General features: G+C 35.0%; 1 protein-coding gene across 3 annotated transcripts in view; it reads right to left on the bottom strand.

Annotated features, from left to right (window-relative positions):
- The window catches only part of LOC149781801 (uncharacterized), a 440,127-nt gene that overhangs the window by 233,492 nt on the left and 182,198 nt on the right, over positions 1 to 24,437 (bottom strand). For all 3 annotated transcript variants that reach the window (XM_089935960.1, XM_089935961.1, XM_089935962.1), the window contains exon 2: positions 14,858 to 14,933. In XM_089935960.1, coding sequence (XP_089792086.1) covers positions 14,858 to 14,933 — 76 coding nt within the window. The remainder of the gene's footprint in view (positions 1 to 14,857; positions 14,934 to 24,437) is intronic.

The following is a 24,437-nucleotide window of genomic DNA, read 5'->3' as shown; positions in this document are numbered from 1 at the left end:
ATTATCTAGTTATGACATAACTGGATCAAGTCTAATCACATTCTCTCAATTAATAATTAATTAAGTTATGGGCTAGACATGCAAATATTGTTTGATGGAGAGATAAACCAAGTCATAAAACAACATGTCCAATTTGGTTACAAAGCCAGTAAAGTGTGAAGTATAAAAAATATCTCAAAACAAAGTCAATTAAACATGAAAAATAGGTGAAAGTAACCTATTTTTGGTGTATTTGAGTACTATAGATTAACTGTAATCAATAGAGGTGCAAAAGGTAGTGATATTGCAAACCTTCAAAGGTCTTGATTCCAGGATGTTGGTCACTGTATTTGAAAGAAGATGTGCTATTTATTGTTGAAAAACAAAAAGCTGGTGGAGGCATAATACATGACACCCATCATAAGTCAACTGGAGCTGAAATATACTTTAAATTCATCTGGCCATCATTTGCACCATAAACTTGTGACATCACCTTGTTGTGGGGTAAACATTGTGTGGATTTTGTGGAGGCTATAAAATGCCACCAAGACCCAACTAACAATGATCCAGCTAAACAAATGAGCCATTCCAAAATCAATTAAAGCAACTCCAAAAAATGAATCCATGAAAATTATTCACCACAAAAAAAATGTATGTGATTTGCAGTAAAATCTTTAAGGGAACATGGTCAGATCTTGAAGGACAGTCATCGTTCATAATGGGTTTTTTAGTTTCATTTTTTAATATGCTGGTCAAGGATTCTAGTTTTGCAAGGGTTCCATTTTGGGTATGTTGCCATAATATGAAAAATGTTCTCTCTTTTTTCCAAATAACAAACAATCTGTTTTCAACTGAAAATTATACCATTCAACTTCCTTCTGCATCCACCACTGAAAGATCAAGCAGCTTATACAGATGCTGTTCAGGCCGAGTCAAAAAAGGCAACAGCATTCATTTGTTGTCACAAGGAGCTCTACTATAGGTTTGAGGATGGATAGACAACTTGATTGACTGACACAACAGGACCTAATATGCTAATGACTTTACTCTTGTGAGACATGATCAAAGGTACAATGATGACAAAGTGGAGAGAGACTGCTACAAAGCAGCTTTCATGATATCATCCAGAGAATAATGATTAAGAAAGGCCAAGATGTAGCAACAGAGCTAACCTTGAGACTGTTCAAATTAAGAAAGGACAAAGATGGAGCAACAACCCAAACCTGGAGGAGACTGTCCAAATTAAGAAAGGCCAAAAGATAAAGCAACAGACCTAACCTTGAGGAGACTGTCTTTCTTAAGAAAGGTCAAAGATGTAGCAACAGCCTTAACCTTGAGGAGACTGACCCCAAAAAGAGGCTTAGGACTTCCAAGAAAAGAGAAAGGGCATGAGTCACCCAGTGATTCCTAAGTTACTCTACAACCAATGTGTTTTCTTTGCCAACCGTGATACAACATTGTCTAAAGTGGCTGAGACTGCCTTGATGTCCTAGAAAAACAGTTGGAACTTCTAAATTGTTGCCATTAAAGGAAGATTCTTCCAGAGACCAAAAGACCTACAGAACATTGGGCTCTGCATAAGCTCTCAACCCAAATCTGATGTGAACAGAAGGAAGTGAGATGCTAAAGCATGTATCAGGATCCCAGTCAGAGAATGGTTCTGAATTTGCCACTAAATCAGTGAGTGATGAAATTTAAATCCTAAGAGGATTTGAGCAGATAACGAATCTTCATCAGGAAAAATAAGTCTGCTGCTGCTTTCAGAGTCCCCAGGAGAGAGAGGCTGAGGAAAGCAACCAATAAGTCTTCTCTGACAGACTTTCTATGAGAACATAAACAGTCCTAAGGTAAGTAATTCATCCCCACCTGAGAAGGGATAAGATCAGATTTACTGGATGGAGATTAATCCCAGAGGGGTCACCACTTGTGGAAAAACTTATTCTGACTTATAAATGATGTATGCTTGATTCTTATGGGACTTATAGGTCACTCAAAAGTTACTTTTACTTTGAATATTTAATGAACTAGTGTGACCCCAGTCTGTAGTGAGTATAGTGTAAGTGAAAACAATACAGATCCATGCATATTTAATGAACTACAGTGTGACCCCAGTCTGTAGTGAGTACAGTGTAAGTGAAAACAATACAGATCCATGCATATTTAACAAACTACAGTGTGACCCCAGTCTGTAGTGAGTACAGTGTAAAGTGGAAATAATACAGATCCATGAATATTTAACAAACTACAGTGTGACCCCAGTCTGTAGTGAGTATAGTGTTAAGTGAAAACAATACAGATCCATGAATATTTAATGAACTACAGTGTGACCCCAGTCTGTAGTGAGCATAGTGTAAGTGAAAACAATACAGATCCATGCATATTTAATGAACTACAGTGTGACCCCAGTCTGTAGTGAGTATAGTGTAAGTGAAAACAATACAGATCCATGCATATTTAATGAACTACAGTGTGACCCCAGTCTGTAGTGAGTATAGTTTAAGTGAAAACAATACAGATCCATGCATATTTAATTAACTACAGTGTGACCCCAGTCTGTAGTGAGTATAGTGTAAGTGAACACAATACAGATCCATGCATATTTAATGAACTACAGTGTGACCCCAGTCTGTAGTGAGTATGGTGTAAGTGAAAACAATACAGATCCATTGCTTCATCCAATTTATAAGTGTGATAAGATTTAATCGGTTGATTATAAGTGAACTACAAGTTCATGGTTCATTTTCTAACAATTTAATGAAAGTATAATTACCCAAGTTCAAGGAAGGTGCTACTATGGTTTTTATTTTCTTCCAAATTGCATAGCTTCACACCAGAGTAATCAATTTCAGTGAGTTGTATCAACAATAAAAGATCCCATTTCATCATAATGTAAAATATATTATTATTCTTTAACAAAAAAATAACTTTGAATTAAAACTTCCATTTTTATTGGCTCTTAACTATCATTGCAAAATGTGGACATGTACTGAACAACACATTGCAGGCATGCCTTATTAAAAAGGTATTTAACAGCATCCAACAAAAAATTATTTTCTATAAGTTCATATAAAACATTATTGGCACTAAACATACAACTCTAATTATTCTCAAGAGAAAATCAAAGAAAATAATTTATTTTTTGATACTGCAAAATTATTTTGTTGGCAATAATTCCAGAGCCTGAAAGATATCTATTACTTTGGGAATTAATTATTTTTATAGTTATCATCTTTTTGTTTAATTTTAGCTAAAATATTAATATCATGCAAGTTGTTTCAAATGTGGATGTTCAAAGCAGTAGGTTAGTATGTCATAGTAATTTAACAAATTGTTGTTCAAATGGAAATGGAAATTTTTGTTATAAGGTCAGAAGTTTTGGTAGCCATATCCATGTATACATCTATCAAGACTTAGGTATTCGTCTAAGGACATCATTTCCTGTCAAAGGAATGGGAGACAGCATCATTTCCTGTCCAAGGACTTGGAGACAGCAACATTTCCTGTCCAAGGAATGGGGGGCAGCAGCTTTTCCTGTTCAAGGAATGGGAGGCAGCAGCTTTTCTTGTGCAAGAAATAGGAGGAGGCAGCTTTTCCTGCCCAAGGAATGGGAGGCAGCAGCTTTTCTTGTGCAAGAAATAGGAGGTGGCAGCTTTTCCTGCCCATGGAATGGGAGGCAGCAGCTTTTCCTGCCCAAGGAATGGGAGGCAGCAGTTTTTCTTGTGCAAGAAATAGGAGGTGGCAGGTTTTCCTGCCCAAGGAATGGGAGGCAGCAGCTTTTCTTGTGCAAGAAATAGGAGGTGGCAGGTTTTCCTGCCCAAGGAATGGGAGGCAGCAGCTTCTCTTGTGCAAGAAATAGGAGGCGGCAGCTTTTCCTGTCCAATTAATGGGAGGGAGCAGCTCTTTTTTAAAGCCCAAATTTATTGAATTTATAGAAATTTACTCTTGTCTCACATTTAAGTGCAGCAAGTGAATGACTTTCGTCTCACTTACAAGGGAAGTATACTTTATTTGTAAGTGAAATGCTTTATTCATCTATTTCACTTGTATGTGTAGCAAGTTAAGAATGACTCACATTTCACTTATAATACAAGTGACTTGTATGCCACATGTAGGTTTTATCCATAAGAGACTGTCTTCCAATGTACATGTAGTAACAGGTCCATCTGTAGGGCACATCAGAAAATAACGTGCATCAACCTGTCATTGAGGTACTGGATTATGAGGACTCCTAAAATCCTAAAGTGAGCCGTTATTACACACATCATCCTGGTAATGGTTCCGAGGGTAGAAAAAAGGCTGAATGGAAGAGTTCAAAATTGAAAGATCTCATGTCACAGGCAAAGTAATTATGTGGGCTGAGAACATGGGTATGGAAAGGTGGTCCTCCAGGAGATCTATGGTATCCAACCAATCATTTGACCTGTTGGCATTTGTAACTAAGGCTTATGTCTCCATCTTGAAACACTCTTCCAGGAGAAACTTGTTTAAGGAAGTAAGACTGAAAATGAGTTCAAATGTTACCCCATTTAAAACCAGCAAGATCCATGAATATAATCCCAGTCTCCCATCCTTAGAGAAGGATGGGGGGAGATTTCTGCTCTGACTTTCTCCTCTGGCCCTTCCAGCCACCTCATCATGTTAAAAACGAGTGGAACAGTCCAAATCAAGGTCCAACAATTCTGCTGGGCCAATACATAAAACATTTTGGAGAGGGACCAACTGATCATTCAGGATGGGGGCATTTCTTCATCAGTTTAGTAGAACCTGGTAACACAGATCATGGCATTATTAATCCCACAAACCATGTGAGGTCACTTTAGCCATTAGCCCTGCAAATAAGGTTTATCCTGTACTCTAGTCAAATCTTTCAGGTCTCCAAGTCAGCATCATGTTGGAAGTGGAGGAGTGTCAGCAGAGAATGCCATGAAAATCAAGAACATATGTATCCATGTCTTGGCAATGGCCTCCAATAATCTCTTTTAAAGAGGTTGGTGATAATGATTCCTCCTTCAAGGAGATAACCAAAGATTGGCATGAGAGACTTTACTAACTAGTAAAAAAAACCTTCAATTCTAAAACCTCATGTGACGTAATGGAGAGATGGGCTAAGGTGATAGAATGAACCATGTAACTGGAGGTAGAAACCAGGGCCTAAAAGAGGATGCAAAATATCCCTATTGCTTTCTTGATGTTGAAACAACTTCGGTGTTAGTTCCCTAACCATCACTTAGTGTGGAAGAAACATAAGGTCCATTTCAGACTGCACACTATAGAGAGGATCCTGTTTCCTGAAGAACTTGTTTACTACCTAATCAAAGGTCCAAACTTCCATCACCTCCATCATCTGACCCACTGGGTGGGATCAAGATGAGGATTCCAAAAATGAAGATGGACTTGACACAATCAAAGCTTGCAGAAATTCCTTGAATGGCATTATTGATCAACAATGGGCACAGGCAATGAGCACTGACCCCTCTGCTTTTACTTTGATAACAAAACATGATAATGGGGTGGGGTATACATCCACCAACCCATGGGAATATCTTCAATGGTGACATGCCAGACATCTTGCCACCATGTGGTGGGAGTCCCTAAGCCCGATGAGAGTTTATGGGGAGACCTAGGGGAAAGGAAAGTTTTACCCATTCACTCCTAAAAGATGGATAGCAAAGTTCAGAGTCCATACTCCCACATAGGGGGAGGGGATGGAGTGTGGGTTGTTGACCTGAACCCATTTTCTAGACTTGACTGGTCCTTGACAAGTAAAACTGGCACCCAGTGCCAGGTGACCACTGATAAAAAATGTGTTTATTGGTACTAACTGCATTGAAAAGTGAGGAAAATCCCCGTGACATCAAAAATCACATTATTGCTATTTAAGATATAATAAAAATCTGCTATCTAAAGTAACTGGGTCAGATTCTTCCTTATCCAAAATGATTGCCGCAGATTTTTCAGTATTGTCTTTAGTTTGGATGATTATAAATATTTACTATGAAAGTATCAATGTCAATGAGGGCATACATATTTTGATAATTTATCAAATTTTAATGATTTAGTGACACAGACAAACAACTTTGAGGTTGAAAAAGGTCAACTATGGTTGGTCACACAGCTAAATACATGACTTGATAGTTAATTAAATTCTCTGAAACTTTTAAAGCATATAAAAAAATTATTTTGGTAAAAATAACTGCACAGCTATACATATCAGATTATACTTTTAAACCTATCTATACATAAAAATGTACAAAAAGGTCAAATTATTCAAATTTATGTTTAATTACGTGTACATATATTAATACACTGCTCTCAATTTTGCAAGCAGACCTATTTACATACATTACACTGGGTAGAATGTGTACTATTTATAGCACTCTGCACCATATGATTTTGCACATGTATATTGACAGCCTACATAGCAACACACCCTATAACAGTGCTGTCCAACTCGCAGCCCGTGGGCCACATGTGGCCCATGGGCTGATTTAAAATGGCTTGCCAGTGCTCGATCAGCTATATAGTTGTTGCTTTTCAGTTTTCTGCTGCAGCCCTTGGCTTCAAGAAATATATTTTTCAGTGGTCCATGGTGTCAAAAAGGTTGGAGAGCACTGCCCTATAAGGTAAAGGGCTACAACTAGAGGTACATGTATTAGCAGTATACAACTGTATTTTTCCAGTGGTACATACCACTGTACTTATTCACTGCACATGCATTTCAGTATTTTCCCTCTGATGTCAAGATGAGGCAGCTTTACTCTCTTCACATGAACACACAATATGCAGTCTACTATACATGATGATCATAATGCTGTATTTTGGATACAAAGAGTACCATTAAGGAAGATTATGCATGTGCCGAGTGGTAAATAGTATTATGACCTTGATGTTTCACAATTTCATCCCAAAATCAATAGCTTTCTATCTTGCCTAATATGCAAGTTAGTCTAGAAATTTAAAAAAAAAAAAATTCAAGTGGTATGCCTGCACGCCCAAGCCTATCTGACCTGTTGTTCGAGTCCTTCAGACAGTTCTGAACAGCATATGTTAACGTTGTTTTCTCTACAGACAGTTTCAAAGAGATTATCAACACTACTGTTCATTGCAGCTTTTGCTTTTTAATTACACGTACATATGTTCTATTGATTAAAATTCATAATTTCATGTTTTAATTTTATGTTTCCTATGTTTTAAGTTCGATTCCCTGTTCTTTTTATGAAAACTTTTATTACTTTTTATTTTAATCTACTTTGCAGAAGCATCCCCTAATTTTAACATACTGAATTTATAAAGAGAAAAGACTTCAATTTATGCAAATCTCAAATTATGCACACTTAAAAAACAAAACCCTCATGTAAATCGTGATCACAATGCATTGTAACAGTAGATTCCGCTGGAGAAAACATTTTGTGTTTGCTTGATAATGCTTTCAATAAACATAAGTTGGCAGAACTGTATGGGGTTTTCAGCTGATAATGCATCAGTGATGACTGGGATTCATAAAGGTGTTGCATTCTATATTTTGAAAAATGTCTACATCAGTGTACATATCAAGTGAAATTTTAGTGAGATCTCGCCAAAATTAAAATGAAAGTTTTGGTCTAAATATTTGTGAAATCTCACCAAATTTTCAGTGAAATGAAAAAGACTTAAGTGATGCCATCATGGATTAGGTTTTGTATGCAAGAAAGAAAATGAGGACAAGAAAAGCCTAAATCTTTTTTGATAATGTCTGTCAAAATAAAAATTATGATCCATTTTAAACATTATTGTGAATGCTTATCATTGGTTCCTAATAAGGTCTAAAAATCATTAGGCAGTTTAATAGAAATTGGAAGCAGACTTTTTACTGGATGATATTTATGTAGACATTTTAGGAAGCCTTTTTTTAGATGGAAAACTTAGGCAGATTTTTATTTCAGCAGAACTTTCAAGCAGTTTTTTTTCAGGTAGAATTTTATTTCAGGTGGAATTCTTAGATGGATTTTTTTGTTTAAACAAAATCTTAAGACAACTAATCTGCATACTGCACCTAAAATTCTGCTTGAAATTCACCTAAGCTTCTTTAAGTTTATGGTCAGGCAGAAAACGTTTAAGAAACCCGTCTGAAATCTGCCTAAAGTCCGCCAGGACAATTTTGTACAGGATTTCAGGTGGATTTTTATTTCAGGCAGAAATCTGAGATGGATTATTTTTATTCAAGCAGAATATTAGAACAGCTAATTTGCATATTTCGCCTAAAATTCTGCCCTGAATCCACCTGAATTCTGCTTGAAATTCACCTAAGCTTCCATAATGAGCAATTATGGTTTAGGCAGAAACGCTTAAAACCCGTATGAAATCCACCTTAAGTCCACCTTGAAAATTACGTATAGGACTCAGTCTATCATGAGAAACATTCACATCAATTTTGAGAAAACCTGGCTCGGCCATTCTTGACAAGGTGAAAATGGGTTTTCCACCTGGTTACTAAGAAAGCAATACCACTGCTAGAGAGTGGCTCATAACTTTGATACAGCACATGAAATATTCATGCCACATAAGACCAAACATTTCCTCAGCTGCTCTGAAGAAAATGAATACATGGTCCATTAAATAAACATATAATACAAGATTAGATTTGTAACTTGGGAAAATGCACTTTTGCACATAGCCCTCAAGTTTTTGTTTGTAGGTGTCACTGACATTCACATCAAGAAATTTTCCATTTATTTAAGAATTAGATATGGGAGAAATATGAGATAGAAAATATCCAAATTGTATGATTTCTGTCTAGTCAGAGAGAGTTGTGTTTGCCCCAGACAGTGCAGCTTTTTATTAATTCATTGTCATTAATGCATTGTCAAGCCAAAGAAAAGACAGCAATAGATATTTATATAAATATGTAATTACGCTTTAAAATGAAAATGTTGGCAACATGCATTTGAAAGAAGAATTCCATCTATTTTTATTTCCAACAACTTTTGTTCTAAATGATTTCATACTGTAGTTCAATAACCATTTTCAATAGTGACATGAAAGGAAAGATTGCTGATTGGCCTAAAGAAATAAGACGTGTCATGGTCATGACCCCAATTAAAATTTGACCAATTGGCTGTTGTCTTGACATCATGTACTTTATAATAAAATTACAATCACATGCATTGTGAAAGTTGGTGGAACTCTCTCTTTGGCATGACATACTTAGAGACCTATCAGCTGTTGTCTTCTCTTTGGCATAACGTACTTATAGACCTATCAGCTATTGTCTTCTCTTTGGCATGACATACTTATAGACCTATCAGCTATTGTCTTCTCTTTGGCATGACGTACTTATAGACCTATCAGCTATTGTCTTCTCTTTGGCATGACATACTTATAGACCTATCAGCTGTTGTCTTCTCTTTGGCATGACATACTTACAGACCTATCAGCTGTTGTCTTCTCTTTGGCATGATGTACTTATAGACCTATCAGCTATTGTCTTCTCTTTGGCATGACATACTTATAGACCTATCAGCTATTGTCTTCTCTTTGGCATACATACTTATAGACCTATCAGCTATTGTCTTCTCTTTGGCATGACGTACTTATAGACCTATCAGCTGTTGTCTTCTCTTTGGCATGACATACTTATAGACCTATCAGCTACTGTCTTCTCTTTGGCATGACGTACTTATAGACCTATCAGCTGTTGTCTTCTCTTTGGCATGACGTACTTATAGACCTATCAGCTGTTGTCTTCTCTTTGGCATGACATACTTATAGACCTATCAGCTGTTGTCTTCTCTTTGGCATGACGTACTTATAGACCTATCAGCTATTGTCTTCTCTTTTGCATGACATACTTATAGACCTATCAGCTATTGTCTTCTCTTTGGCATGACGTACTTATAGACCTATCAGCTATTGTCTTCTCTTTGGCATGACATACTTATAGACCTATCAGCTACTGTCTTCTCTTTGGCATGACGCACTTATAGACCTATCAGCTGTTGTCTTCTCTTTGGCATAACGTACTTATAGACCTATCAGCTGTTGTCTTCTCTTTGGCATGACATACTTATAGACCTATCAGCTGTTGTCTTCTCTTTGGCATGACGTACTTATAGACCTATCAGCTGTTGTCTTCTCTTTTGCATGACATACTTATAGACCTATCAGCTATTGTCTTCTCTTTGGCATGACATACTTATAGACCTATCAGCTATTGTCTTCTCTTTGGCATGACATACTTATAGACCCATCAGATGTTGTCTTCTCTTTGGCATGACATACTTATAGATCTATCAGCTGTTGTCTTCTCTTTGGCATGACATACTTATAGACCTATCAGCTACTGTCTTCTCTTTGGCATGACGTACTTATAGACCTATCAGCTATTGTCTTCTCTTTGGCATAACATACTTATAGACCTATCAACTACTGTCTTCTCTTTGGCATGACATACTTATAGACCTATCAGCTACTGTCTTCTCTTTGGCATGACATAGACCTGTCAGCTATTGTCTTCTCTTTTGCATGACATAGACCTATCAGCTATTGTCTTCTCTTTGGCATAACATACTTATAGACCTATCAGCTACTGTCTTCTCTTTGGCATGACATACTTATAGACCTATCAGCTATTGTCTTCTCTTTTGCATGACATAGACCTATCAGCTATTGTCTTCTCTTTGGCATGACGTACTTATAGACCTATCAGCTATTGTCTTCTCTTTGGCATAACATACTTATAGACCTATCAGCTACTGTCTTCTCTTTGGCATGACATACTTATAGACCTATCAGCTATTGTCTTCTCTTTTGCATGACATAGACCTATCAGCTATTGTCTTCTCTTTGGCATGATGTACTTATAGACCTATCAGCTATTGTCTTCTCTTTGGCATGACATACTTATAGACCTATCAGCTATTGTCTTCTCTTTGGCATGACGTACTTATAGACCTATCAGCTATTGTCTTCTCTTTGGCATGATGTACTTATAGACATATCAGCTGTTGTCTTCTCTTTGGCATGACATACTTATAGACATATCTGCTGTTTTCTCTTTGGCATGACATACTTATAGACCTATCAGCTGTTGTCTTCTCTTTGGCATGACATACTTATAGACATATCTGTTTTCTTCCCTTCGGCATGATGTACTTATAGGCATATCTGTTGTCTTCCCTTCGGCATGACATACTTATAGACCTATCAGCTATTGTCTTCTCTTTGGCATGACATACTTACAGACCTATCAGCTGTTGTCTTCTCTTTGGCATGACATACTTATAGACCTATCAGCTATTGTCTTCTCTTTGGCATGACATACTTATAGACCTATCAGCTATTGTCTTCTCTTTGGCATGACATACTTATAGACCTATCAGCTGTTGTCTTCTCTTTGGCATGACATACTTATAGACCCATCAGCTGTTGTCTTCTCTTTGGCATGACATACTTATAGACCTATCAGCTATTGTCTTCTCTTTGGCATGACATACTTATAGACCTATCTGCTGTTGCCTTCTCTTTGGCATGACATACTTACTGACATATCTGCTGTTGTCTTCTCTTTGGCATGACATACTTACTGACATATCTGCTGTTGTCTTCTCTTTGGCATGACATACTTATTGACCTATCAGCTGTTGTCTTCTCTTTGGCATGACATACTTATTGCATATCTGCTGTTGTCTTCTCTTTGGCATGACATACTTACTGACATATCTGCTGTTGTCTTCTCTTTGGCATGACATACTTACTGACATATCTGCTGTTGTCTTCTCTTTGGCATGACATACTTATTGACCTATCAGCTGTTGTCTTCTCTTTGGCATGACGTACTTATAGACCTATCAGCTGTTGTCTTCTCTTTGGCATGACATACTTATTGACCTATCAGCTGTTGTCTTCTCTTTGGCATGACGTACTTATAGACCTATCAGCTACTGTCTTCTCTTTGGCATGACATACTTATAGACCTATCAGCTGTTGTCTTCTCTTTGGCATGACGTACTTATAGACCTATCAGCTGTTGCCTTCTCTTTGGCATGACATACTTACTGACATATCTGCTGTTGTCTTCTCTTTGGCATGACATACTTACTGACATATCTGCTGTTGTCTTCTCTTTGGCATGACATACTTACTGACATATCTGCTGTTGTCTTCTCTTTGGCATGACAAAATATGAATAAAGTTCAGTCTTGAGAATACTGGAGACCTGGGGCATTATATGATCAGATGAAAAATTATGAAACTGTTGACATTCTCTAAGTTTCTCAAGGATTTGCTTCATAAAGATATGGCAACTCACTGAAAGAGAAACTCAGTCCACATCCTAGTGATGTCTAATTTACCTAAAAATGTCATTGTAAATGTGAGAAATTGAGGGCTAAGTATGAAACTAATATGTTCACGATATTTAACCATTTAAGATCCAATTTTACATTGGGTAACTCTGGTAAAAAAAAAGCAAAAATAAAAATCTGGCTTCATTTGCAACAAATTATAGACAGGTAACTAGCAGGAAGATGCAAATTTTATAGTTTTAAGTAACCAGCAATTAGTGCATGCAAAATGTTCAGTGATGCTAAATTTTAATGTTAACACTCTAAAATGAACTCAGATTTAATAACAAGATGCAAACATGCATCTACTCAGCCCAAGGACAATAATGTAGTAAAGTTTTACTCGGCCCAGGGACAAGTATGTAGTAAAGTTTTACTCAACCCAGGGACAAGTATGTAGTAAAGTTTTACTCAGCCCCATCAGTTTTTACCCAGTCAGGATGAGAAATGTAGTAGCTTTGGAAGACACACTGCTGCTGGAGAAAATTTTTGAAAGAAAATGTCCAAAGAAATACTTACACCAAATTTGATTAAAACTGACTTGGCTGTTCTGGATATCCTGAAAGTAGTTTCCACTGTGATGGATTCCACACGAGTGTGATGGATTCCACACCACTGTGATGGATTCCACACCAGTGCTAAGGAAGACACTCTGACAACACTTTGATAAAGCACAGAGCATGCCCCATGAATAATCCTACAAGTCTGACTGAAAGTGGTTTATATGTTGTAAAGAAGACATCAAAGATGGGTTATCCACCTGGCTGCTAAATAAAGCACAGTGCTGCTTTTGAGGGCATCTAGAAGGAAAATCATCACATAGTATTTTCTGAACAAGACTTCTACAAAGTTATATTAAAAATGGGTTCAAATCCTCTGGACAAGTTGCAAATAGGTATTCCATATGGTTACTATATGGTTACTATGGAAGTCATACCAGGAGAAGCAACTCAGATATAAAGCACATTGCGATATCATGTGTCACGGGGAGCCAACATGAGCACAATTATGATATCATTTGTCAAGGGAGTAAAAATGAGCACAACTTTGATATTATGTGTCATGGGGAGCCAAATATAAAACACTTTTGCTGTCATGAGTCTTGGAGAGCCAAAATTAACACACTGATATCATGTGTCATGGGGAGCCAAAGTTAGCACAATTTTGATGTCATGTCCAGACGAACATTTCCACCTAGTTTTATTGAGGTTGATCTACGCGTTTTGTTGAAGAATCTGAAATAGCCCAATGCAGAAACATGCACACAGTTTACATGGCTACCATATATTTACTTGGCCTTATGGCCAGGTGAAGCAGCATGACCCAAAAAATAAAGTTTTCAGACCTATCTGGCTAAGCAAATTTATTGTTGTTGTTTTTGCTGTCGGCTTGATGCCATTTTTCACATATGGTCAGCTGGTATAACAGCAGTGGAGGAACAACCTGGAAAAATCCTGGGAAGAACCACCGACCATTGGAAGCTACAAAGACCCAGCCCAAGACTCAAACCCATGCAGACAAAGGTGAAATCATAGTGATTGGAAACAGTAAGTGCTGTACACCACTCAGCCACCCGGGGAATTATTGGCCATTTATTAAGACTGGACTGCAAGTATTCTACAAATTTCCACCTAAAGAAATGACACAGAAAAATCTCTCTGCATCATGAAAAAAAACTGAAGGCAAATATATTTTGTCGAAAATCATTTTAATGCTCCCTTACAAACCAAGGAAGCCAATCTTGTAAATATTATGAAAAGTTGGAGTGGTTTTATCAATGGATAGTGCTTACCAAAGATAAAATTTGCTTAATATTTGTCACTTGGTGATTTGCTTATCATGCATGTCTATATCACAGTAGGCATACCAGTAATCTTAAATCTATATCACAGTAGGCATACCAGTAATCTTAAATCTATATCACAGTAGGCATACCAGTAATCTTAAGTCTATATCACAGTAGGCATACCAGTAATCTTAAGTCTATATCACAGTAGGCATACCAGTAATCTTAAATCTATATCACAGTAGGCATACCAGTAATCTTAAATCTATATCACAGTAGGCATACCAGTAATCTTAAATCTATATCACAGTAGGCATACCACTAATCTTAAGTCTATATCACAGTAGGCATACCACTAATCTTAAATCTATATCACAGTAGGCATACCACTAATCTTAAATCTATATCACAGTAGGCATACCACTAATCTTAAATCTATATCACAGTAGGCATACCAGTAATCTTAAGTCTATATCACAGTAGGCATACCACTAATCTTAAATCTATATCACAGTAGGCATACCACTAATCTTAAATCTATATCACAGTAGGCATACCACTAATCTTAAATCTATATCACAGTAGGCATACCACTAATCTTAAATCTATATCACAGTAGGCATACCAGTAATCTTAAGTCTATATCACAGTAGGCATACCAGTAATCTTAAATATAATGGTAGATGAGGGGTACCTGAAAATGTTCTACCAATACATCAATAGTTTATTTTTTGATTACTTGTTATTTATTACTTAAATTTATAAACTTTACCTGTACTCCTGGCCAGAAGCTGAAGTCCTCCCGCTGGTGCCTCTCAGACATATTAATCCCAGCATAGCAATCAGGACTGAAAATAAACATGAAAATTGTTATCTAATGATGAAAATAAAACGTTCAATCATCTTAAAATATTTTGGTATAAGAGATTTTACATTGGTTTGAGAAATGTTTATATTCCATTTTATTTAACTTTTGACCATTTTCATCCACTCATTTCTAGCTTCCAAAATTTCATAAATTCTCTCAAGGTACTCTTGAAATTTGTATTGTGTGCCACTAACTTAAACATTTTTCATGTACACTAAATACATTTGAGAAAAAAAACTGATGCTCTGTATCAGGGGTCATGCTACCAGGAAAAGTGGGCAACTAAGTCACCTAAACAAATGTAAACTTTGCCTTCCTGTGCAATAGGAAAGCGATAATGACTAAGCCCTGTGATTTCTTTGAGGAACATCAAATGATCATCCTTTTCAAATGCTCCCTCACCTTGGCCAGGTTTGTTCCAGTCTTATGTTATAGCTGAAGGTGAAATGTAGGCTTCAAGACATCAAATAACTGGTGTAGGTATCAACTGTACCGAGAAACAAATTCTTGCACATTCACAGGCGTGTATTTTGATAGCTGATTGACCATTAACCCTTTCCCCGAGTAAGTTAGCAACTATTTCTGCCTGATTCCCACAAGTTATCCTTTGATGATTAAAACCTACCAACTTGTGTTTCAAAACTTAAACTTATTTAAATAGCCATTTGTGTTTTAAGAATATTTTAACTGCCATGTGTACAATATTTTCTTCACAAAAATCAGTTTGGAACCATAAATGAGCCTGTCATGGAGAAATAATGGTGAACATCGCCGTGTCCATAGATGCTCAAAAAGAAGCAAAATCTAAAGGAAAGAAAATCATACCAGGTGAAAATATTACCTCAGAATATCGCCATAACCCATTCTGATGTAGGACCCTATCATACTATACTTATGGTCCTATGTCAGAACTGGTCATTGGGGTCATTTTTGTCACTTGGTATGATTTTGTTACCTTCAGATTATTTTTTTCAACATCAAGCTCATGTCGAGCACCTGCTGCTGTGTTTGGGAAGTACTACTTTATTAAATTGTCTCTTTTCATAAACCACTGGCAAATATAGTCAGGAAAATAGACAATTTATAGAAAGCATAGTCTAGATATTATGTTATTAAAGATTTAGCTTTAAAATGCAACTATGTAGGTCAGAATTAAAAAAAGGGAGAATGCTATGTAATGGAATTTGAGAGATACTGTAAAGTCAAGGTTGCATTCTGAGTTCACTCATTTTTGTGAAAAAACAAAGAAAAAAATACAGAAAAGCAAATATTATTTAACCAATACCTAACTTTACACAATGTACGTAGACCAAATAATAAATCCTTATATTTGCAATCCTATTAATGGACTGTTGTAACAAAGCTATAAAGTGAGTGGTCACATTAAGAAAACCCCTCTTTCTAGAACTCAGAAAATTTTCTACTTTAAAATAAAGTATAATAAAGACAGTGCTTAAAACCAATGAATTGCCCACTGAACTTAGACACAAAGACACAGTGATCACATTCAAGAAGGCTCTCAAAACTCACTTATTTTGACTGCAAGAACAAACTTAAAGACCTAATAATGTTTCCTACCTGAAATATTCTCAGCGTGTTTTTTATTTTTTAATGTTTTTCTAATTTCATGGTGTTTGTTTTTGTAATAATATTATTATGTTTTTTATCTTATAGGTGTTGTCTAATGTTGTAAAACGCTTAGAGCTTCTTAAGATTAGGCACTATACAAAGTCCTCATTATAACTATTATTATTATTATTATTACATGTATTATTATATAATGTAATAAATTGACTAAGAATAGTGCAAAACTAGTATCTAGCTAGCCTGAGTGCTTTCGACTCTTAATGAGTCTTTTACAAAAGCAAATTCAAAACATAGACAAGATAAACAAATAAAACAGACAAACTGTTGTCTTTGTAAAACTTTACATGACTATGTTGCAGATAAATATTTTATATTGACCTAGAAATCAATAAGCCATAGCATCATCTGTTATTTTATGTAAATTTATGTACGTGCAAATTATATCCCAGATATGTCATTGTTATAGTTGTAATCACACTCCACACACACACTGAACAGTTACTAGAAATGTTGATCACACACACACACATACACTGAACAGTTACCGCAAATGTTGATATGGCCACACTCCACACACACACACTGAACAGTTACTAGAAATTATATGATCATACTCGTCTCACACATACACACTGAACAGTTACTGGAACACACACATGCATGCATGCATGCATGCACACATGCACACATGTATGCATGCATGCACACACACACACACACACATCTGGAAATGTTAATATGGTCACACTCCACACACACTGAACATTTTTTGTTGTTGTTGTTGTAGGATTTAACGCCATTTTTCAGCACATGATAGGCTATACATGGCGGCCAGTATTAATGGTGGAGGAAGAACCCTGGAAAACCCTGGAAAGAACCACCGACCCACGAGACGCAACTGGCAAGCTTTCTCACACACCTACATTAGCCGAATCCGAGACTCGAACCCACGCAGACAGAGGTGAGATGGTAGTAATCCGTAATGGAGGGCGCTTTAGACCACTCGGCCACTTGGGGCCCCTCACACACACATGCTGAACAGTTACTAGAAATGATATGTCATGCATGCTCACCTCACATACACACAAAATTTTCACCCCTTGCTAACAACAGAAATTAATTGTCTCACACATTGCCAACAACGTCCTGGACCTCTGCTTGATCCTAATGCATAATAAGCTGTAGCTAAATCTAAAATCACATAATGAACCAACAGATGATTTTAAATGAACAGGGTTGACCGATTTGCCAGTACCATACAAGATGTCATATCTGCATTAACAGTCCTTTAAATGTTATCGCATTCTTGAAATTGAGTGCAAGATCAGTCCTACATATACATCCTCCAAAGCACGGAGGTTAAGCAATGAAAATATATGTACTGAATGTACATTATGCCAATACAATAAAACCTGTCTCGTAAGACCACCCCTTCTGCCATACCTACAATTATCGTACATGCATTTTATACTTTATTCATAGTTAGTCTTAATTTTTTTTATTCCTTTGGAAATAATTTTATATGGCTGTAATGATCTACATCAATCATAAAACATTCACATTTATATTATTTAAATTAAAAAGTTCCAAGCATTAGCATAAGAATTGAAAAAGTAAGTAAGATAATATATAGTAAACTTAATATGTCCAAAAATGTCAGAATTACTTCCAATGTAACAAAGAACTGCACGATGATAGCATTTGGTAATCCTCCTTATAAATTGTGGTTTTCATTAAAGCAAATAAGGAATATATATATATATATATATATATATATATATATATATATATATATATATATATATATATATATATATATATATATATATATATATATAGATACATACATACATATATATATATGCATGTATGTATCTATATATACATATATATACACATATATATATATATATATATATATATATATATATATATATATATATATATATATATATATATATATATATATATATATATATATATATATATATATATATATACCAATGAATGAAATAGATAACAATAATTAACCCGTCCAGAAACAAAATAAATTTACTGAGACAAAAGCAAAAGGTTTACTTCACCAAAAATGCTAAGATCAGCTTAATAAACAAATGGTGTAACCAGCTGCAACACAGTGAACAGGTGACAGCTTGGTGTCTGTTTTAATAATTATAACAGCAAGAAAGCTACAAACAAGACAAACCTTTCACAAAGACAATCAAATCTGGAAAAGGATGGTCACTTGTTAAAACCAAAGAATTCAGTCACCCCAGGCATTACGGATTAACTCAAATGAAAAACAATGCATTTGATCGCTACAATGAAACCCTATATGAAGGTTTCTAATGATGACATTATTGGGATTGGGATTTTTTTTATGTCAAGACAAATGAAGTAACAAGAACTACTATATATACATATTTGACTGTTAATAGCGATCTAAATGACTTTGTCACTATATTGACAGCATGTGACCTGTTCTTTTTTTTTGGCTAGTGTATATGGACTGTGAAATATGCTGCTTGCATGACCCAAGGTTATTAGAAAATAAGTAGCCTGATTCAATTATTGTTTAGAAAAATCTTCCATAATGGTTGGGTTTAACCAATTTTTACTATAATTTCTGACATGTTTTTGCAACACGACAAAGTTTTAATGTGAAAATAAACAAACTAAAGTTGGATTTAGTAGTTTGGTCTGATGTGTTGCTTCATCATTGAAAAAATATCATCATTGCTTCTTGCTTCATTTTGAAAGACATCAACTCCTTTAAAAGCTGATAACTGTTAATCCAATTTTCAGTAAATCATCAACAATACAGCTATTATTTCTTCTTTGTGTTTGTCGTCAGTGCATCTAGTATACAACCATTGTTCAATCCTGGGTAAAAACATAGCCAAAAGATGTTTTCTCAATTATTGGAATGCACAACCAAGCATCAAACAATGCCATAGTCTAAAAATGTTTCTTGCTCAAAATGTATAAATTAATTAATTGACCTAACTGTTTAAGTCAAGAAAACAACAGACCACCAACCCAACTATCATACACACCCATGCACCACACAATGTCATTGTCTAAATAAATTCATCACCTGAGCTGGGAGGAGCCATTTTTGTCACCATCATAAGTATACTCAAAACATATGTGATGTAGTTTACTGTCTTTGATAATCACAATAATTCCTTACATTTTGGAGTTACATCTCTTTGAAAATATGCATTAAAAAGCTCCTCCTTTTTATTTGTTTAATTTGTTTTAGAAATATTAAAACTAGACTGGATACAGTCAGCACAATTTTTATTGAAATGGAGCATTTTAGAATACAGAAAAGGACAGTGAGCAGTTGGTCTGTTTACATCGAGAGCTTCTGTTTGTTTTGAAACGCCAATAAGCTGACCCCTTGGCAAGAATCAAGTTAGAAATTATAAATCAATTAATCAAATTGCTAAGTCTTTTTGTCATTTTTCATTTCATTGATATTTTTCATTTTTGAAACTGGTAGGGGAGTTTAACTGAATGAGAGGGTGCGCAAATACTATAGTTGGAAAATGACAACATCATCTTCAAATCACTTATACAAGTGTATGCATAGGCCACTTGTCATTCTAAAGCTAAAGTAACATGCACTTGGAGGAATGGATCATTTAGGTTGTAGGAATTGCTGATATAATTAAAGACACCACTCCTGAGCAGTGCAAAATTCAAATTGTCACTAAAATTTAATGGTTTACATAACTCCCAAATTTGCCTGGGGAAGTTTTGCACCTGCCTAATTATTCAGCCCATGTGCATTACAAAGTATATACCCTCACATACAAATTTCAATTTAAAAAAATTTCAAGCCTAAATACAAGCTTAATTTTAGAAACTTCCAATGTTTGATTGATGTCTTTTATTTTTAGTCAAAACTCGTGCTCTTTGGACATATCCAGCATATACGATTTGGAAAATAGTGTTTTACAAGTTGGTCAGTGCCTAAGCAAGAAATTAAGTTGCTGAATTGGAGTGGAATCAACCAGAGAAATATTAGAAATTCTGTTTCTTTGTGGTCATTTTCAATGGAACTGCTAATATGGAAACAACAAGACTGTTTTGTGAGTACAGATACTCTGTCTAACCACTTACACTTTAGTTGCCAATTTTCTTAAAATTTGTATGTGCCAATCCATGGTTCTCTGCCCCAAAATGTAATTACTGTTTTAAGTATTATATCATCTTGTATGCTTCATCCTCAAAGAGAATTTATTATGCAATATTGTTTTTATATTGCACAATATGTACATTGTTGACCACCACCAGTGTTATAGCAAATTTTATTATAATATCTACCTTCAGGCAACAATAATAATAATAATAATAATAATAATAACAACAACAATAATAATAATAATAATAATAATAATAATAATAACAAAAATAATGATAATAATAATAATAATAACAATAATAATAATAATAACAACAACAACAACAATAATAATAATAATAATAACAATAATAATAATAGTAATAATAATAATAATAATAATAATAATAATAATAATAACAATAAAAATATGAAGAAACTTCTATTCAATTTTGTCCTGCACCATCCATGATGATGCCCTTGACAACATGAGATGCCATCAAACTGAGATGACATACCATTAATCCATGTACACTATACATGTACATATAAACCTTGCTGCCATTCTCAAATTTTTGTAATTTGAAGGTTCAAATACATCTGACATAATTCAGAACTCAGTACCCCAGATCTGATGGTTGACAAGATAACTGTTACAATGGACACCAATTTATGAACACAGTATTTGAAAATAGGAAAGAAAGGAATCAAGATGAGGAAGTTTTCCAACTAATGAATTATGCATACCTGTATTTTGATCAAAAACTAACAATTATTCCAATATGTTTACTCCTGAGGCAAGTAGGTTTTGGAAAATATTGATTATTTTAATTCCATGTTCTTGTATCATCTGTTACAAGTGGTCCTGAAAAACAATTGGAACTAGAGCAAATCTGAAAGCTCACCACCAACAAATCTGAAAGCTCACCACCAACAAATATTCAGTTATGCCCTGAACAAAGATAAAAATTGCACAAAGAATTTTTTCTCTCACCTTAATCTTGACCTTAAGGCACATGACTTGTTTCATGACATCATCTATCCATGATATAAATGACACACCATCTATCCATGATATAAATGACACACCATCTATCCATGATATAAATGACACACCATCTATCCATGATATAAATGACACACCATCTATCCATGATATAAATGACACACCATCTATCCATGATATACATGACATACCATCTATCCATAATATACATGACATACCATCTATCCATGATACAAATGAGACACCATCTATCCATGATATACATGACATACCATCTATCCATAATATACATGATATACCATCTATCTATGATATAAATGACAAACCATCTATCCATGATATACATGACATACCATCTATCCATAATATACATGACATACCATCTATCTATGATATAAATGACACACCATCTATCCATGATATACATGACATACCATCTATCCATGATATACATGACACACCATCTATCCATGATATAAATGACACACCATCTATCCATGATATACATGACATACCATCTATCCATGATATACATGACATACCATCTATCCATGATACAAATGAGACACCATCTATCCGTGATATACATGACATACCATTTATCCATGATATACATGATATACCATCTATCCATGATATAAATGAGACACCATCTATCCATGATATACATGACACACTATCTATCCATGATATACATGACATACCATCTATCCATGATATACATGACATGCCATCTATCCATGATATAAATGAGACACCATCTATCCATGATATACATGACATACCATCTATCCATGATATATATGACATGTATACTATCCATGACAAATATGACATACCATCTCTCTATGATATAAGTCATATTACACCATCTCTCTCTGATATAAACAATACACAATCTATCCAAGATATACATGACACACCATTTCTCTATGATATATATGTCACACCATCCATCCATGACATACACAACACACCATCTATCCATGATAAACAAGATGCACCATCTATCCAAGATATACATGACACATGACCCATCCATTATATGTACAATACACCATCTATTCATGACATAAACAACACACCATCCATCCATGACATACACAACACACCATCTATCCATGATAAACAAAATGCACCATCTATCCAAGATATGCATGACACATGACCCATCCATTATATACAATACACCATCTATCCATGATATACATGACACACCATATAATATATTTTGGTAAAATTTCATTAAAAAAGACCATCAGCAATTAACAGAATTATATTAAGAACAAGGATACAAGCCTCAAAATTTCCCTTGCAATGACCTTAACCTTGAAGTAGGAGGAATGGCAAGGTTATGTAACAAACTTTCCTTTCATTAAAAAATCTTAAAAACTTGTACTCCAGACAATGATACAAGTCACATTTTCCATTACACTGACATTGACCTTTGGTACATGCAACACTCTTTAGTCACAATATATTTTTGTCAGTTTCATTAAAACATCTTCGTGGTTTAAAGATGTAACGTAAAGTAAATCAATATTATAATGAATAGCACATTATGAACCTAAGCTGTGTTCACTAATTCTTTGTGTGGATAACTTGCATTATGTGCAGACTTTACTTTTCTTCCATCACACTGACCTTGACCTTTAAACTTTTATCACCTTTATTGATATTCCTTTTCATTTCCCAATATGTAAGCCATCCACAAACACTGGTCCATGTATGCGAAGTAAAGAAGCTACAATATTGTGTCAAGACCATTTTTTCAGTCAAACTACTGCTAATGGAGAAACCAAGTTGTGCAGAAATGACTTTTCTTCCTTCAGTCAGTGGTCTTGATCTTTAATCTTTTGACCCTCCAATTAATAACATTCTTTTGCATCTGAAATGCAAGCCATCCAAAGTTCAGTAATTGCAAAGGGTGGAAAACTGGAGTTATTGTGCAGAAACCATTTTTACTCATTCAGTCACAGTAAGTGGAATCTTTGGGTTTTTCACCCAGAAATCAATAGCATTCTTCATTACCTTGAGTGTAAGTTATCAGCAAAGATTTAAACTATTAATACACTCCAATGGTCTGCATAAAATTAAAACTTCACATTACAGTCAAGAATGCTGCAAATTTCTTCCACATTTTAATTTTTATGAAAAACATCTTTTTATTTACTCCCCTCATTCTCCATTTTTCTCAAAATTTTGAATTTTTTTAACAGATATATTTGTTAAAACTCAATCTAAGAAAGAAATTTAATCAGACTCAATAAAAAGTAGGGAAATAGTTTATACCAAAGTGTATGTCAATGTGGTCATGTAGGTACCATAAGAACTGTTTTGATGAAAACTCCATTTCAAAATGGCTTTCCCTTTAAGATGAGTAGCAAACACAGAATTTTAAAGATGACCACATACTGGAGATCAGATCAAGATGGCCACATACTGGAGATCAGATCAAGATGGCCACATCCTGGAGATCAGATCAATAGGGACACATACTGGAGATCAGATCAAGACTATATTAATGTATGATCACCAATCCCTTATAAGAAGTCTTTTAGGGTAAACCCCATGATGATATGACCATTCACTCTGGAGTAGTGACAAGATTTTCAAGCTGTGGAAGCTATAGTAGACGCCAGATCAGTACCATTTTCATTTATGAACCAAGAAGACATCATAAAAAGTCTTTTGGTGAAAACCCAATGTCCATATGACTTTCCATTCAGAAGAAGTAGCCATACAAATATATTCTAGAT

The sequence above is a fragment of the Sinohyriopsis cumingii genome, chromosome 15 (genome assembly GCF_028554795.1).
Source record: "Sinohyriopsis cumingii isolate HCF-2022 chromosome 15, ASM2855479v2, whole genome shotgun sequence".
Taxonomy (NCBI): Eukaryota; Metazoa; Mollusca; class Bivalvia; order Unionida; family Unionidae; genus Sinohyriopsis; species Sinohyriopsis cumingii.
This window is presented reverse-complemented; position numbering and strand designations above follow the sequence as displayed.